General features: G+C 39.2%; 2 protein-coding genes across 5 annotated transcripts in view; one reads left to right on the top strand and one right to left on the bottom strand.

Moving 5' to 3' along the window:
* The window catches only part of LOC101800169 (uncharacterized), a 421,465-nt gene that overhangs the window by 238,800 nt on the left and 164,415 nt on the right, over positions 1 to 18,250 (top strand). The window lies entirely within an intron of this gene.
* SHISA9 (shisa family member 9) overlaps positions 1 to 18,250 on the bottom strand; it is a 181,427-nt gene that overhangs the window by 9,579 nt on the left and 153,598 nt on the right. For both annotated transcript variants that reach the window (XM_072023984.1, XM_005018546.6), the window contains one exon: positions 11,524 to 11,679. In XM_072023984.1, the coding sequence (XP_071880085.1) occupies positions 11,524 to 11,679 (156 nt within the window). The remainder of the gene's footprint in view (positions 1 to 11,523; positions 11,680 to 18,250) is intronic.

Raw genomic sequence — 18,250 nt, forward strand, 5'->3', positions numbered from 1 at the left:
AAAGGGCAAAGGCCTTTAAATTTAAATGATTTAAAATCATTTTTGCATCTCTCCCTCTCCATTCTTGTATGGAGCTCTGAGAACACAGAATTCAGCCTGTAGACAGCAATGCATTGATTTCTGTCCTAAATATTTGCCTTTCTTCCCCCCCCCCCCCCCAAAAAAAAAATCTAATACCAGTTTGGCCTTATTTAAGAAGTCTTGAAAGGGAAGATAGTATTTTTTATCTGTGGTTTCTGTCTCATAATTTTTAGTCCCTGCCACTAGTAGGGGTAAGGAAAAATACATAATGCTTGGAGCAACCATTAAATTAGTTCTAATTTTGGTAGAATCTACTTTTTATGGCTCTGTATTATTCTTCTCTTAGCCCTCCTTGCCACTTTATCTATTTACTTTTTACTCACAGAGATCTGGAGAGAGGCCAAGCATGAAAAGGCATCTTATATCAACCTTTTCTTCTGCAGATATTGTTTGAAAGGAGCTTGTCCACCTCCAGACACAGGGCTGCATTTTGTTTTCCCAGTGAAATAAAATTCTACTTTCATGATATGAGACATGATGAAACATAAATATGTAGGCCCAAACATTTCTTCTCTTCTATCAATTACTTTTATGACAGTTTCTGAAAGGCTGAAGAGGCCAGAATATTTCTGGGTTTTGAAATGCATTAGGAATGGTTTAGAATAGGAATGTAATTAGACTTGGTAAGTAGAGCCTCCAGTCTCAGCAATGTTCTCTTTATCCACTATAGGCAGCGAAGGCTGCTGCTTGGCTGGGGATGCTGAGACAGAATTCGATTAACTCCTCAGGCACCTGGCATCCTGTGTGGTACCTCGTGCTCAGGGTTACCGCTCCCTGAAACATAAAATAGCCACATCTGCGTGAGCACAAGCCCCTCTCTTCTGACAGCGTGCCAAAAAGCACAGCACTGCACAGTTTGTTTTTTTTTTTTTTTTTTCTTTTTCTTTTTACAAGTATTTATTTGCTCTGTAAGATTAAGCAGGTTTCTCTCTGGACACGTAAACCGGCTCTGCCAGCTGGACTTTGTATATTTGACTGCATCAATTTACATAGTATTAAATTGCAGTATTTATAATTCAATTTTACAAAGTGCTGCAATGATATCATGCTTTGTTTTTGATCAAAGTATTCCAGGCACTTGCACACACATTGTATCTACTGTAGAAACCTATGAAATGCAGAATACTTGGGTCTAACCAGTGAAAGAAAAACAGAGCATTCCTCATTTACCAGAATCAATAGATCCCGTCAACCTGGAAACAAATGGTGGCTGCATCATGTTAAATTTATGCTAAAATTGTAAATGTTTTCAGGAGACCAGAAATCTGTTGCACGCAGATAGACAAAGATCACACTACACATATCCTCGAGCAATTTAGCATTTGAAATTCAAGCATCAAGATGTTAAGTTGCTGGTTCAGTATCATGCAGTGAATGATAAACTTGAGAAGGAAGTAAGATTGCCAGTTCTATGCTTGAACCAATGGATGAAACTGTAAAAGAAGTCTAAGAGAATTATGTATTTAAATCTCTGAGCTTTCTTTGAAAATGCAAGCCAGTGGCTGTCCTGTAACTGTAAATCTGTTTTTTCATTATTTTTTTTCCTAGAGGCCCCTAAGCTCATGTCCTTTCATGGCATCTACAATGACAAATAAATATGAAAAGTTCTACTGTGAAATATTTGTTTCATTTTATCTCAGGCATATTTGTCAGTCTGAGTTTTACTGGAAACCTTATATATGGTAAGAAAACTTGCCTTTTGAAATAGGAACTATCTAAGGAGTCATGCTGTCATGGTTAACTTCTGAATAAAGCATGACTGCAGCATAACCTGATTAGAGGAGAGGAGGGTTTGGGTTGCTTTCTAAAAATGCTGTCCAAAGCCAAAGATGTTAACACTTAGGAGATTTGTTTAAAAGGCTTCTGCCACTTCTTCCTTCAATCATCTTGCTTGCTTTTTTACTGGGTAAGTTTTAATGCTTCACAAGCAAATCAGTTAGGACAAATGTGATGGTGTCAAACGTTTGCAGCAATGCCTTTATACGGCAACAATAATACAAAATTGTTTGTAACCCTTTTGGTCGGTGAGAATCTGCAGTTTGTTTAAGGGCAAGGCATCCTAACTATTCCGGGAGCACTGCTTTATTGTCTGTTTGCAGAAAAGCTGTGCAGTCATGCAATAACAGGCTGTGCTATTGCAGTCAGAGTCACTCAGGCAGTTCACACCCAGCCTTGCTCCCGGGAGCAGACCACAAAGCATGTGGGCATTCCTGGAGACTATAGGCTGAGTATTATGGGGGTCACATTAGAAAAAAAAAATGCAGTGCTGTGTGCTGTGATTCAGTGTCTAAGAATGCATGCTTGTTTTTCCTGAAGGTGTCATTTTATCATCATTTAGCATATTATTATTTAGCTGCTATATTCCTGACCACATTTATTTGTAATAGCTGTTCTTAGCATGCATCTTTTTTTTTTTTTCCCACATCATTGTTGGCATTCTTCCGTGTACTAAATTTCATTTTTGTTCTTTTAATGTACTGTTGGTTATAACTCTTTAACGTGTCTGAATCAGCTACAGATATTCCTAGTTAAAATGTTGTAGAAAGCTGCATGAAGACCCAGAAGACCCAGTTCAGGTCTCTGAACACTCAGTTAATATGTGGGTTTGGTGCTGAAGTAAATCTGCATTTTTCTGTCTTTCAGTTGACATCATACCAGATCTACACCACTGTTTGTGCATGCAAGGTGAGGCCTGCAGGCTTTCAGAATTGTACTAGTTAAATGAAAAAAAAAAAAGTCCCAGTGATGTAATAACTTCTTCAGGAGTTATTTTATCTTGCTCTGTTTTTTAACTGCTATAATTTTAAAGAGTTTTAAACTATCATTCAGTATTGAGGTCAATTAAAAAAAAAAAAAAAGAAACTGTAGCGTAAGTTGTTTCTAATAGAAAAAGTTATCTTTTTTATTCTTTCTGCCTGAAGGAATTCTTTTCAAGAGTGGGTTATTAAGCAATAGCAGAAAACTAGGGAGTAATTCCATATCCTACAGTCAGTTCTGGTTTTCCTCCTCCCTTTCTTCTCTCCCTCCCATTAGACTATGTTTATTCCGAAAGTCTTATGCATAATTGTCTGTGGTTCCCAAAACCTTTTGTCAAAGCAGAGATGTCTGTCAAACTGAAAAGAAATAGGGTTCACTGGCAATTTCCAAAATTGCACTTTCAGGAGGAGATCAGTTTCATAAACTTCTCACACAGATCGGGCAAACCCAAAGGCAAAGTGCAACTAAAGCCTGGTCTGAGCAGAACCCTTGAGTCGCCTTCAGATAAGCAAAAACATTTGTGACTGACAGCCAGTCAAGAAAGAAGCAGTAATGAAACTCTCTTTGCTGAATATTTAATAGTGTGCATACACACAAGGCTCCTGCCATAGCAGAGTGTTCAGCTCCCACCTGGACCTTCTTTGCCAGGAACTGCAATCATAATTTCACTTGTGTAAATGAGACCCAGCAGTGCTGAGCTGCAGATCTGCCTTCCCCACTGTGGGAGGTCCCTTGCAACGGAAGGTGAACTTTCCCCAGGAGCATCTTACATCGTCTAAATAGCTCTGCAAGCTTTCCCACTACCAAAATTACCAATTGCATTTAATGTTGCACGTGATATTTATTGATGCTGTAGTAGCATAGCTAATGTATCAGAGACATTATTTTTGTTTTCAGCTTTTCTTTTCCTCCTCATCCTTCTTCAAATAAGGTGGCAAGGGAAGGACTTGTGGAAAAATGAACTGTGCACATTACAAATCTTGTTATTGCTCTTCCTCCTCTTATGCCTCCAGCCCTTTGTTATTATAGTGTGAACGTGTAGGAGTAAAGCAATGATCTCTGTGGCTTTTATCTGTGTGATTTCTTTCTTAAACACATTTACTGCCTTTAGAACATCCTATGCAGAACGAAAATAGCAGGCAGATAACTGCTGCTATTTATATTATATTTTTTAATAAGGGTTTCATTCCTATCAGCTATCTTACTAGTTTTCATTGGTATTCATGGGTAATGCTGAAGAACTTCCCACTACTGCTGTTGACATATATCCCTGTACAAAGCAGAAGAGTGTTCAGGCTTCTCTGGTTTGAGTTCTTGAATTTGGTTGCAACAAAAAACAATAAGTTGTTATGTACTTCAACTTAGTTTGCTACTGAGTAATCCTCATAACTACATGTACTTAAAATTACCAAGCAAAACCTGTATGAATGTTCACATCACAAACATGAAGGTAGCAATCAAAATTTTATGAAGATTATAGCCAGATTTATATTTGAATATTGTCAGCATGAAAGACTATTCAGTGAATAACAGTGGTCCTTGAAAGCCTCTAGGTAGACAAACTTTTAATTTAATTCAAGAAAATTCTCTTTGAGATTTATTTTCCCCAGAATTCATTCAAAGTTGACTCTTTAAAATCATTTAGATTTAGCTTACATTTGCTGAGCTTAGAACACTGTCTGCATACTGCAAGTACTTAAAAATAATGATGAACTTGGGACAGGTGTTCATAATCTGTTGATTTAAAATACATGTATATGTATGGGTAGATTTGGATCACCTGTAAAATTAGAAGATTTGATCATGTGGCACCTCTGAGAACCAATCACTTGATATATCCCAATTTGAGCAACTGTTCCAAATTCTTATTGCAGAAGTATTGTCTTAAATGACATGGGTTTTGCATAGCTAATAGTAAGGGACAAAAGAGTGGATTATGTTGAGAGCAACCAGAACAATCAGTGTGTAGACTCCACAACTGGAAGTGCAAAAGTCACTCTTCAAATTAAATCTGGACTTGAGCTGGGATCCCACAATATTGCTGTTTATCTGCAAGTGTTCACAATTGGTTTTGTGTTTTATGTGATCAACCTCTATTCTTAAATAATCAGTGTGAATACATTTGTGTTGCAGAATGACAAGAATGTTTATGTGCAGATATATGTTTATACTGCAAAGTAAAACAGTTACTGGGAAGAATGTTTAAGAAGAGTTGCACTTGAAATTGCTTAACATGGATAGACTTTGTCTTTGCTGTTTATTGGCTCTTTTATTTAGTGGTGTAGCTTAAGTGTAAGGCTTCACTTCACTTATGCCCTCATATCACTTAATGTGTAAAAAATCTTGTGCATAATTTATTAACATTTAATGGAAACAGATCTGAATAAGCCATGCTTGATTTAGGTTTTACTAGTTTCCTGCCTGTGGCCATTGCTGATCTCAATAAATGGAAATAAAAGCTGGTTCTTCTTAGGTTGTTGCCTCAGAAGACTGCAGTCTTCAAGGAAAACAATCAGGGAAATACTGAACAGGGAAATGTTTTGACCAAGAATCCCCGAGTAAGTTTTAATGTTTGTTTGTTTTTGTTGTTGTTGTTATTTGTTTTTTAACCTATGACAGTGTGTGCATGGGTATTTGAAGCCAATTTGGTAAATAAGAGAAAATAATTGATTTAGGAGAAGCAAGAAAAGATCTTGAAAGCCTGCACACACTGGGTAGGGTGTGAAATTTGTGGGAGTGTCAACAGAAGCCACAGGTGGAACAAGTGACCCTGGCACTTCATCTAGCTGGGAGATGGGAAGGGAGAGGGAACAGTGCTAGTGAGGCTTACTACAGGCGGCTGCTTTGCTGTCCTCCTCTCCCTGAAGGAGAAGCAAGGATTAAAAGCAGGAAAGACTTCCTTAAGAAATTAACACCAAAAAGCTTCACGTTTTCTCACTGTATTGGTTAAGTAAATAATAATAGTGAATAGATATAAAACTTTTATGTCATACTTCCTTGAGACAGATCCATAGCTCCAGCACGGAATCAGGCAGATTGCTTAGTGTAGCATTCTGTGTGACGCTGAACCTACCTCTGAATACACAAAATCATTAACTGAATCCCTCTGCACATGACAAATGCTGCATTAATCTGTACTTCCCTGTCTGTTTTCGTGGTGTTAAATCCAGAGAGCTGCTCCTGTATCTCAGATTTTTTAAGCCATTTTTGTGCATTAGTACTAGTGGAAGATGTCTACTTTCTCAAATGAAAATGCGATTGCTTTTTAAGCATTCCAAAGAAACATGAGTATCTACTTCTCAGTGATTGGTATAGGAAAGTAAAGTAACACGAGGGTATTGTGTCCAAGTACTCTGTAACTCTGCTTTTTCTAAAAGTCACCTGTATCAGCTCCTGTCAATGTATGCGCAAGCCTTTTTCCCTCTTCTGTGTTTTCATTTTACCAATTACAGTATTTCTTTCCAGCCCTCCCTGTCTTTGTACAGAAGTCCCTGAAGAAGAGCACAGGGCTATAGGGAACAGCATAGAATCTCTTCCTCTGGTGAGATAGGTATCAGCTTGTTGGGGGCAGCAGGGAAGTCACTTCCAGTCTCAAAAGACATCTTGTATCAGCACAGACTTAAAATCATTGTGTTAGAAATTGAAGGTCAAAAGCTTAAGAGAAGGCATCACCAAATTTCACACTGGGCAGGATGGTTCAAAGATAACACCTTACAGTTATCCTGATGGTGATCTCCTTTGGATCCTTGTGTGTGTGTAGATGTCAAGAACAAACAAACTGGCCAGCTCTCACCTTCTTCACCTTTTTAAGGGAGTTGTTGGTTTGTGCATTGGCACATTTGTAGCCACACTATTATTTACATGGTAATAGTGACCTAAACAGAAGATGCTTGTCTGTGTGCTATCCTTACAGAATCTCACCTCAGAGTTTTTCAGCTGCAAGCAGAGCCAGAGCACTGTCTGATGCTTTCCTTTCCAATCACAGAAATGTGAAGCTTCAAAAAATGCTGGGAGTTGTAGGCTTTGAGATGTGACAGTGAGTCTGCTCTTAATTACATTCTCCTTCTAGTTTCACTATATCCAATTAATTACATCTGATTTCATCCTATTCTACCACTCCCAGTATCACTGAAGGCCTTCTCAGTCTCTATTTCAGGGAAGAATTCTGTCCGTTGTGCTTTCTGCAGCACAAATATGAGCTGGCTTGGTTATTTCTTGTCAAGTTGTGCCCAGGCACAACTCAAATGTTTGTGTATGCATGTGTGGGTAAGAGAGGGGAAGAAGAAAGTTCATGAAAGAAATATAAAGTCATGTTAAATTACAGAAATGCTTATTTTCTTATTTTTCATGTGCAACTCTCCAGCAGCCAAATGGTCTCTTCTCCCTGTCATGTGGGTCTTAAAAGAGTTGGATTTTTTTGTTTGTTTGTTGTTAAATTTTTGATGGAAGTTATAAGAAATAATATTGGTCACTCTGCACTACCTGAAACTCAGGAAAGAAAATTAACTGTTTCTGAGCCTGGCTCACAGACTAATGTGAGTGAGTGAATAATGTAACTAATACCACAGGATATTGAGGCCAATTAGAGCTCTAGAAAGCTCTTATTAAGCTATAGGATGGATTCCAGTTCTTACAGCTTAGCAGAGCAGAATTTGAAGTTGGACTGTTCATGCTTCCTGAATGAATGTACAAATGAAATCTATCAAAAAATGTGATGAGCTACCTTGGTATGTCCTGGGACTTGAATTTCACAAAGTGTTCAGATACAAGATCTCCATCCACTTGTAGCAGCGTTGGGCATGTCAGGATTGCTTAAGTGAGCAATAACCATTTAAGCATAGAGTAAAAACATGGTTGATGAACTGGAAATAACAATAATTTATGCAGAAAAACCACTTTCGGCACTTTTAACATAAATAATCAAATACTGCGAAAGCACCAAAGGAAACCAAGATGATGTCATCTCAGGTGACCAAAAAACTGAAATATCCAAACACTGAGTGTTTTATTGCCACACGGCATTCAGTGACCACTTTTGGTAGAATGGTATTAAGTAGGAGCTTGTATCTGAGCTGTTCCTCACATACAGTTTCCTAACATTCCTTTCTGGGAGAAATTTAGCCCTGTTAAAATAAATAAATAAACAAAAATCTCTGGCTGAAAAATGGACAAATAATGGATTTACAGAGTGCAACAATCAATCAGTCAGATAAGCTAGAAAAGCAAGGAGGTAGGTCTCCGCTTTATTCTTTCAGGAAATGCACGTTGCTCTGTCTCATTTCCAAAGGTCCCTCCACCTTCTCCTGACTATTCCCTGCTGGTGTATGTGTCCAGGTAAAAGGGGAGTACAGTTCTGCTGCAGTGAGGAAAACAACAAATAAATCTCAACTCACCATTACCTTGTTGTGCTTGAAGCACTCATCTGAGAGTATAAAATGGGCACAGAATGTCCTCACGTTACTCAGAGATGTAAATGCCACCAGACAGTAGGAGAAAAAGGTGAATTTGGTCAGTGGCTGCTGGTCAGTACCTAAGGAGTTCTGGAAGCTGCAACAGCTAAAGAAATTCCTAAAAGGAAATGAGGAAAATATCCTCTTCTCTTAAGAATGTGAGGGTTTGGCTACGCAGTTTGAACTGGGTCACATAAAAATATTTTAGTTTTTGAATAAAATACATCCACGTTGGCTTTTTCAACTCTCTTCTCCCCCGTTGTGCTGAATCAGCCACTCTGTACTGCACGCAGTGCGTTGTATGCATGCACGAACAGCCCCACTTCAAGTTGCACTCTGCTAAGCTATGTGTATGACATTTGGGGTCTGGGATGTAGATTTAAATCGTTTCCTAGGGATCAGCTTGGCCTCACAAGCAAGGTGTTGATAATTCTCCATCAGGAACACAATGCAAGTTAATGCAATGGCGTTGTTGTCACTTGTTTTCAGAAACATTTAATACTGATTTTAATGCAGATCCCAAGCAGGATCCAGAACCAAGGTTGCTGTGACTGGTTACTTCTCCAGGAACTGAATTTTCACAGCAGCCAGTCACTGAGAGATGAGTGGCTCACTTCTAAAATTAGACAGCCAAATTTTTAGGACATCTATAGTTCAGAAGAAAGCAGCTGTGTGGAAATTAATTTAATACCGCCTCTGGTAAAGCATCACTTTTTCAGTTATCTAAACTTCTTACCACTTATGGCCACATTATGATGGGTGGTATTAATACATTACAACTCCAGTCACTAGAAGCCAATAGGAATGCTGCCTCCTCCACCCACCCCCATTAAAAAAGGCAGTTAAGAACACTAGACTATATCCAAACAATGGAATTGGGTAGAGTGAGAGGCATTAAATGAAGATGGTTTGCATCAAATGCATGGAGAGATACAGAACGCATCCCTTATTCAATTTCTGTTGTGGCAAATGAATCCACCCTCAAGCCACTATCTCTGTATAGAAAGGGAGATGGGCTATAAAGAGTCATTATTCTGCTATGTGGTTCAGTAAATCTGACTGAATGTTACTGTATGACAAATGTCATGGCCCTGTGACGTGAATACCTGGCTGGGGTGAACTCAGTCTGTGTCTATTTATTGAAAAGTTGTTGTCAGGTTAAATTTATATCGTTGAGCCTGATGTGGGCCAGTTACTGTTTTCTCTCAGAGCTCTCATAAAGCCGATTTCAACTCTGCAAGGTACGCCAGCTTGATGTCTGCACAGTCAGAACCCAAGCGTGGAAAAAGTGCGTTGTGATCTTGGGATGTACGTAAAAGGTGAATCTGAGAGGGGTCCTGGCCTTGAGAGTATGGAAGTGGTGAAAAACTGAGTGTGTTAACTGGTTCCATGTGGCCAGACAAAAGCTGTAAATGCATGTTTAAAATCTCCAGTGTTTTCTGTTGAAAAGTATGGATAACATTGCAGTGATTTTTTCCATTTCCTGTGAAAATTTACCTGAATCTAGAACTTGGCTAATGTGTTCTGAGACAGGTAGATCTGCAGGAAGGAAAATGAGATAGGGGATAGGAATGGTATGTGAAAAGCATGGGGAGATGGTGAAATCCTCCTGGAAGAAAATGTCCCTGAAAGTTATATTTAATTTAGATAAAGATTCTGAAAGGCATACGTGACTTCTGGAGCCGCAGTGCACAATCTTTTGAGCTTGATTTAACAGTATGGTTATATTCTAGCTGCTTTGAAAATTTGTATTCAGACACCCAAGAATTATCTAAGTTCTAATTTAATAATTTTAAAAAACAAGTACATTCACTGACTCTTGGGCAGATAAGAGCAGTTTCTTTTGAGTGTTTAAGCTCTCACTTTATTATGCTTAAGCGCCTTCTAGCTTTGGTGATTGGCTTGACCTAAACTGACACCTAAAAAAGAAAGCTGGTATTAGTGCCTAATTTGTGATAATCACTACATCATTGCAAAGTATCACCTTTTGAAGAAGAAATATAAAGCTACCTTGCCTGTATTCAAAATTAAGCAGAACGATAGGTCTTTTGTAAAAAAAATATTAAAAATGCTACTTGTCAGAAAACAAAAAGGCAAGCTAAAGCAACACTAAACTACTCGAGTTGGGACTTTGATGTGCATTTTGTTAGAGGTCTGGTGCCCTGAAGTTTGGAGAATGGGATGTCAGTTTGTGATTAAAAATCTGAAATTGTGAAGTCAGAATCCTCTCAGCTGTTCTGTTTTTCTGAGCCAAATAGCTCTGTCTGGAAATAGACAGTGTGATGCTGCTCTAAATTCATGGGGAAATGATTTTAACGTACGTATGCGTAGGCTGAGCAAGGGTTAGTGAACAGCTGTTTGTGAATAGACCACCCTCCAGAAGTTATTCATTTAGTGTTGTCCAGCAGAGGCCTAAAATGTAAGGTAAGAAAGGCTTTCTGGTGTCCCACGATGTGCAGCAGGTATTTGCAGCTCCTGAAAAGCACTAGGAACTTCTGATTCCAGTGTGAAAGTTACACTGCTATGTTTAGCCACCATTGTCCTCTTTCTTTTTCCACAACTGTTTCTTTGAGGATGTTCCCCCATTTTCTTAAAATAATTGTGTGTGACATTAATCAATAGCAGCTACCACCAGGATCTTTATTAGGAGCTTTGTGATGCACCAGTTGTTGGAAATTGTAAGGCCTCGGAATATTCCTTTGATGACCTACTAGTGCACATCCTGCTGTAAATGTGAGAGTGGTTACTTCTGAAGTGAGCAAGTATCTTCCCTTCTCAGAAGTATTTGGCAGGTGTCTTAAATATATGCTTTGAATTAGCAATATACCTGATGATTTTCTCTCTCTTTGTGCAGACAGGGACAGAAAGCACATACTGAAGTGTGTATGTAGGCATATTCAGGGCATAAAGAACTAGGGCTGATCACAGTGCATACAACACAGGTGAAACTTGATGGAAAATGATGTACAGTAGGTACGGTGTGGTTTTGTAGGTATATGTAGACATGAGTGTATGTTCACCAATTCTTAGATGTTATTTTCTTATCACTAACGGTAGTTCCCATAAATTTTTTATACATTTCCATCTAACATAATATGAAAATAGACAAATTCTGTAATGAAGCAATCTAGAAGAGCAAGAGTTTGTTTTAACTTTGAAGCAGAACATCAGCTGACAACAGCAAATGCAACGTGCTGATCTGAAGGAGAAGTCATGCATCGTGTTGCTTACTTACCGACTGCCTTCAGAGAGGCGTACTTGTTAAGCTCTTTGCCTGGGGGCTGTTGCTCGTATGGGTTTGTGATCTGTCCCAGGCTGGGATACGAATGTTGATGTGCCATCTGAGGAAGGAGGGGAGATGTTGGCAAGACGTTATTCATCTGTGGTGGATCTGTATTAAAGAAAATCGACAATATTATAAAAAAAAAAAAAAAAAAGATAAATGAGTTTTAGGATTCTAACATCATTATCCTGTACAGATTAGACAAGGTATGTCATGAGATCTAATGTAGCAAGGCACTATTTACTATGAAGTGTGAGCTAGAATACAGCAAACCTGTAGTTCAAACAGTTACAGCGTGATTAAAGGCTGATGAATGATTGTAGCAGCATGCGCTAACTTTTGTGGAAAGAAGATTTTTGCACTAAAAAGTAGGCTTCCAAAACAATTGACCGCTAACACAAGACTGAATTTGTTGCAGTGTCAAGATAGAAACCAAAGCATAAAGTTTATCCAAGGTAGCTTGAATACAGGGCGATAGCATCACTCTGTGCAGTTAAATAGCCAAGCTCCAGCAGGCTGCTGTGTATACACGGTTATACTGCTTTTAGTACAAGAACGAGCTTGGTTATTTGCACAGTGTTATGTCGTGTGTTGTAGACATGCCCCACAGTGCACAACGTGCAGTTTTGGCTCATGACTACCATTAGGTAATTTCTTCCAAGCTCATGCTTTGCCCTTATGTTTTCTCCTTTTCCCTGGCAGTAGGTAACATAGTTTTATACCTGGATAACTTTTTCTCTAGCAGACATACCTAAAAACAGAAGCTAATTACTAGTAACGTACAGTTTTATACCAGCACTCACCCCATATTCATTCTGTGGTAGATTTGTTCCTTTATAGTAGAGAATGCAGCTTGGATACTTTTTCTTTCTAAGATACACCATCGTTTATTAGTTTTGGTAGTGTTTGATTCCAGCCTCTAAAAAGTTTGATCAGAATTGTATGCTGCACTTAATTTGCAAACCTACATTTCAACAGATTTCAACGTGTTTGGCATATCTGTTTTTGATGAGTCTTTCTCCAGTGTGGGTATTTTGAGCTATTTGGAGCCAACTGTTGATCTAAGAACCTTCTCAAGGCTTCTGAAATCACAGAGCACTACAGAGTTCTTCTGCAGTGAACCTGTGGTGCTGAACTGGTAGCAGTAACTCCCACAGCATCAAGCACAGGCTTTATGATCGTGTAGAAAGAAAGCTGGACTGTTAGGGGAAAGAAGGCTTATAATGACGGAGCGAGTGGACCACCCCCCAAGTGCCCACAGGATCTGGCAGGCGCCAGATAGCACTGCAGTTTGCCAGGGCTTTAAGGGAATTGAGCCACTTGGCTGTCTACAGCTCACTAATGAAGCTGAGTGCATGAGCAGGAGTTCTGAAGCCAGTTAACAGATTGACTGCTGGGAGAGGAAAGGAAAGCTAGGGTGTTTTTCAACTTCCTTTTTCTTCACCATTTCTGCTGCCTGGTACAGTCTCTGCTGGTCAGGCTGAGGCTGTACCTGCCTCTGCAGAGCAATGTGATCATCCTGCCACATGCCATGGGAGAAGAACGGTAGAAGTGCTAGGATCTAGCAGCAGCCTGTGTCTCCTTGCTGTTGCTAGTTGTTAACTGGGAACAAACTGGTATTGGGTACCAAGTAGAGCTGAAAGAGGAATGATTTTCACATAATAGAAGAGTTATTTTTGCAAATATGTTGTCATATTGAGAGAAACATTTTGTTATGATTTCAAAATTGCGGATATGTGTGTGCATATATATGAAATAAGTTGGCTTTTAAAAGAGAGGTTCAATTTTTTAAAGATATTTGTTATTTTGGATTGAAAAACAAACTTTTCTGTTCCAGAATTCCCCCAAAATGTATTGGAATACTTTCTGGATCTATTTTGATAGGTTCACTTTGAAAGGGTAAGGTTTTTTTAAGTCATATCTTTCACAGAAACAGTCTTTTGATGACTTGCCATTTTCTAATGAATAAAAGCTCCCCGGTAGTTTCTCTTCAGCTATAGCACTGGTGTGTCCAATGTGACTAAGGGGAGTGACTCTTTTACTGAGAGCAAGAATTTACAAAGTCCTATTCCTTTTCCATCCTATCTCTAGAGAACAGCTGAGGAAAGCCTCTAGCTCCAGTGGCTCGCACCAAGCTGACCACTCTTTGCAAACCACCTGCAGCTTCCAAGTGTCTCTCTTTTACGGCTGTTTCTACAATTACGCTTTTGAGGAAGAATGCTAGCATGGCTGTATTTCAGTAACAGGGCAACTCAAAAGATGCCAGCATGTTGGGACCTTTAATGTAAGGAAGGTGTCAGCCTTTTACCACTACATTCCCTCATTTTGTTCTGAGCAAGTCTAAATCAGCACTTTGCAGATACCACTACCATGAAGTTCCCTTGTGGCAGTACTTACTATTCAGTCTGTCAAAACATCTTCATTTCACTGTGATAAAAGTATCGTGAGCTCCAGTATTTCTGTGCTCACTGCCAAAGTGACTTGCAGCTGTGGAGGACTTGCAAAAGCAGTGTAAATAAGGTGTAGTTAACCAGTTTTCTATCTTCTTACTTAGACCTATCCATTTTATTCAGTCACCTCTTTTAAAGTAATGAAGAAATTTACCCCCGAAATGTACTTGGGAAACTGACTTAGGTGTACTTGTTTTCCTTCCAGCTGTTCTGAGGCAGACTAAGTTGTTACTGGGATTAATTTCGCTGTTTTGGTGCTTTTGAGTTTTTATGAGAATGTAAGGAAATATATTTTCCATTTCCAGATCATCTTTGACTTCTGTTTTGTCTTCTTAAAGGCCCTCTTCTAAATTATGAATTTCAGGCAAATTAATGATAGTCATGTTTTCACTGCTACACTGACTGCACAGAGCCACTCATTCACACCCAGATGCTTACACAAGACTAAGTCATCACGTAGAAAATACAGTTCAAATTACTCATTCAGTTGGCCATTTGCAAAGTAAATTAAGCAAAAGGCCAAACTGTAGCACAGTGAAGAAAGGTTCCTATTTATAAAGAGACTCCCAATGGACTAGAGTCCCAGGGCCTAAAGGAAAATCTCAATTTGGTATATTTACCTCTTTAAATCTGAAAATCTGGTTTTTAGCCTTCACTGGTCATAACTGGGGAACGTCCAATTTCTTTACAAGCTCGCTAAACTGTTTGTGATGTGTTTCCTTATCTGTGTGTTTCTAGAAATGTTAGCAAATGGAGCATTTATGTTTTCTCCACACATAATTAATGTAGTAATGATGGGTGAATTCACTTGTCTCTGGAAGCTACCCAGGAAATGTTTCTAATTGAAGTAACAACGGTGTAATGCAAATTGTGGAGCAGGTATATGTCCCCTGCACCAGGGACTGTCAGTCTGGCCCCCCGAGGGAGCCCAGGTTTAACCATGACCCCAACTAGCACGTTTCAAACAGGATTTACCTTGTCTACACTTGAGCTACTCATAACTAAAGAATATATTGTCCCCAACAGTGGTATACTCATAAATACCACTTCAGTCTCAGCAATACTGGATAGGGATTCTTTCAGGGAATACATAAATTTGTCTAAATTTTCTTGAAGATCTTAAGGAATCTCTCGGAAGTTAGAGATTTTTCAATTTTAGATGTTGACTCTTTTCTGAAATTGGCTAAAAGTGTTAAGTTTTCTGGAGCAAATAATAACCCACTGGATTATTCAAATTATTTTGTGATACTTCTCAATCCAAAGGATTAGTCTCAACTGGAAGAAAGTTTAACCAGAAAAATTCCACCCAGTTTTATAACTGACATCTAGTGCCAAGCTAAATCCTTTATATTTATAAACTAGGTATCCCATGATGGGTATTTGCAATAGCTGGCTTTGCTGATTAGGGACATCTTTAACCTGAAAGCTGGGGCCATGCTGATAGATTGCTTTTGGCATCCTGACACTGGTACCTGGTCCAGGAGGGTATTCCATACACCCAGCTGCACTGTGCTACTGCCAGCTTACGTATTTATTTTTAAAAGACAGACAACACAAATGTCACAGTCAAAAAACACTTGTCGCAGCTTCTGGTGTGAATAATCAGACCTGATTAGTGGTGGTAATGTTATAAAATAGCAGCGATATTAAAAACCTATCTTATATTCTGCTGAAGCAAGGAAATACGATGCCAGGCTGCTCCCTAACCTCCCAAGGCTTTGAGGAGCCATTCTGGGCATGGTATTAGTGGTTTGCTCTATGTCTGCCTACGACCACCCCAAGAGAAGGATTTAGAAGAAGCATGCTCAAGTTCACTGTTCAAAAGCTAGACAACTGCTAGGCAGAAAATGAAACAGACAGGAAACAAGAAAAAAAAATCTTCAGATGCTGAAGTGCTTTTGACTGTTATTTCAGTAAGAGGTCTAGGTACGGGAAAAGCTTCTGGGAGGCAAATGAAGCAGAAAATAAGCATTGGGGGGAAGCTGCACCAAAACCAGTTTTAGCTAGAGAAAATGGGTTGTACATCTTAGCTACCAACAAGGAGCCTTTGGAGATGGTGAAGGATCTGCTTCCAGCCACAGTGCTGGTGGCTGATGAGAACTTTCATTATTATATTACCTGTTATCTTGACTTATATCTCAGCCCGTGCAATTGAAACTTGTCACAGCTAACAGCTTACTGCATTTTTCAAGTGAAAATGCTTTTTTGGAATGTTTGCACCCCCCTCTAATTGTCAGTTTTGGAGTGGCTGTAGTGCACATCATGGTGACAACAATAATATAATCAGTTGTGGTTACAGCTGCACTGTATCCAATTTAGATGGTGTCATGTCTAATTTATGCACTTGATTTGGAAATTAGGGAATGGGCAGCTCAGCAATTATTAAATTATTAAATCTGAATAGGAACCCAGTGTTGACCTGACATGCCATGGTCACAGGTATGAATGTAGGAGAAAAAGGCCAAAGTCCCCCGAGGTTGGTTTATTTGTTATTTTCTCTTTCCTGTTTATAGCAGATGTTACGCTGTTCACCTGGTTTTATTATTCTTGTCAAGAAGCTGCCAGAGTTAATGGAATTATTCAGGGTTAGACAAAGGGGTGCTCTTAATAACAAGTACATTTGTTGTTTGAGAGCCAAGGGCCGACCACAAGCCTCCCAGAAGCTCAGCCACTGGTCTCCTGCTCTTCTGCCATGAGGGAGTGAAGCCTCCTCTGCAGAGTGGCCTGGAGATTTGTTCCTTTCTGTAGCGATGAAGTCAGTGATTCGGTGCTTAGAAACATGGAAAATGAAAAAACTCCATAGGCACAGAGTGGGATCTATTAGTAAATGAGCAGTTACAAACATAAGGAAAAGAACAAATGAGACAGACGATGCAGCAACAAAACAGGAGAGGAAGGGGGAAGGGCAGGAAAGCAGAATGAGATTTGGCTATAAAAGCCACCTGCAGACACACATACAAAAGAAATGAGAACAAGACAGACAAAAGAAGACTGGGAAGTCAAGGGGGAAAAAAGGGAAAATTCAAGAGCAAAACATAATAATAGCTGAGCATTTGCAGATACTCAAGAGGAAAAGATATGCCCTGAACTAACTAAAATTGAAAACAGCAGCTCTGAAAACAGGATAGACCCAAGCAATTAGGGAATACCAGCACAAACCTGCTCCCCTCTCCTCCATAACTGCACTGCACCAACATGCATATTTGTCTCTTTGGTCTTGAGTGTACTGCACTTAATTCTAATGCCAGCTCATCCAGCACCATAAATCCATGCTCACGGTCCTGCAAACCTCACCAACAAAACCTGCAGAATCCCAGATATCAGATCTGTGAGATTTTAAAATCTTGACCATGAGTGTGCACTGGTTCCTGTCAGGCCAACTCCTTTCTGGGACTGTTGTTTTGTTCATGGGTCTGAGCCTCTGTAGCTCATCCCAATGTAGGTAGAACGGATCCTCTGTTTTTTTGTGTGTATTATGTGAATTTTCTTCACATAAATATACCTTGCATGTTTTTTCTCTTTGTAGTTCATGCATTATCCTTGCCTTTATTTAGATTCTTTGCCTCTTCCTTCAGATTTACATTAAATATGTTTTTAAACAATGTTCTTACCTGCATCCAGAGCATCAATGCATACACTAAAGGGTATCTTCTGCAACAGCTGATACCTCGAAGTCTGGCTGCATACCATTAGTTAATGCACAGTTCGTGCATATATAGACATGTACATAATATATGGGATCTATTTGGTTCAGTAGCCGTTCCGTCCAGTACATGCCTTACAGGAGGGTGCAAGAGCCCTGGTGGTATTTATAAGTGAAATCATGTACGAAAGGTGTGAGTCAATCCTTTCCAAAAGCAGCAATGCAAGCTATGCCCAAATACAGCATTGCAGGTTATCGTCTTTCCATTAACTCTTATAAATCTTCATGATTGTAGAATTACAGAACAGCTCGGGTTGGAAGGGACCTTAAAGCCCACTAGCTATCTGTGTAAAAAGTTGGTGTCCATCTTTTTTATGTTCTTGTTCTCCACATAGACATGTTTTTTCAGCTCTTGGCAAATTAGCAGCAATCCACAGCAACGTTTTTCACAGTCAAGAAGTCCTGAGCTGAAAAGTATTCCTATTATCAAATTTTAATTTCTCAGCCTTGCAATTTAACTGATTTTATTTTAGCAAGAACAGATGCTCCCAAATCAGTTTCTGTACCATTCATTATTTTATATGCT

This window comes from Anas platyrhynchos, chromosome 15 (assembly GCF_047663525.1).
Source record: "Anas platyrhynchos isolate ZD024472 breed Pekin duck chromosome 15, IASCAAS_PekinDuck_T2T, whole genome shotgun sequence".
Classification (NCBI taxonomy): Eukaryota; Metazoa; Chordata; class Aves; order Anseriformes; family Anatidae; genus Anas; species Anas platyrhynchos.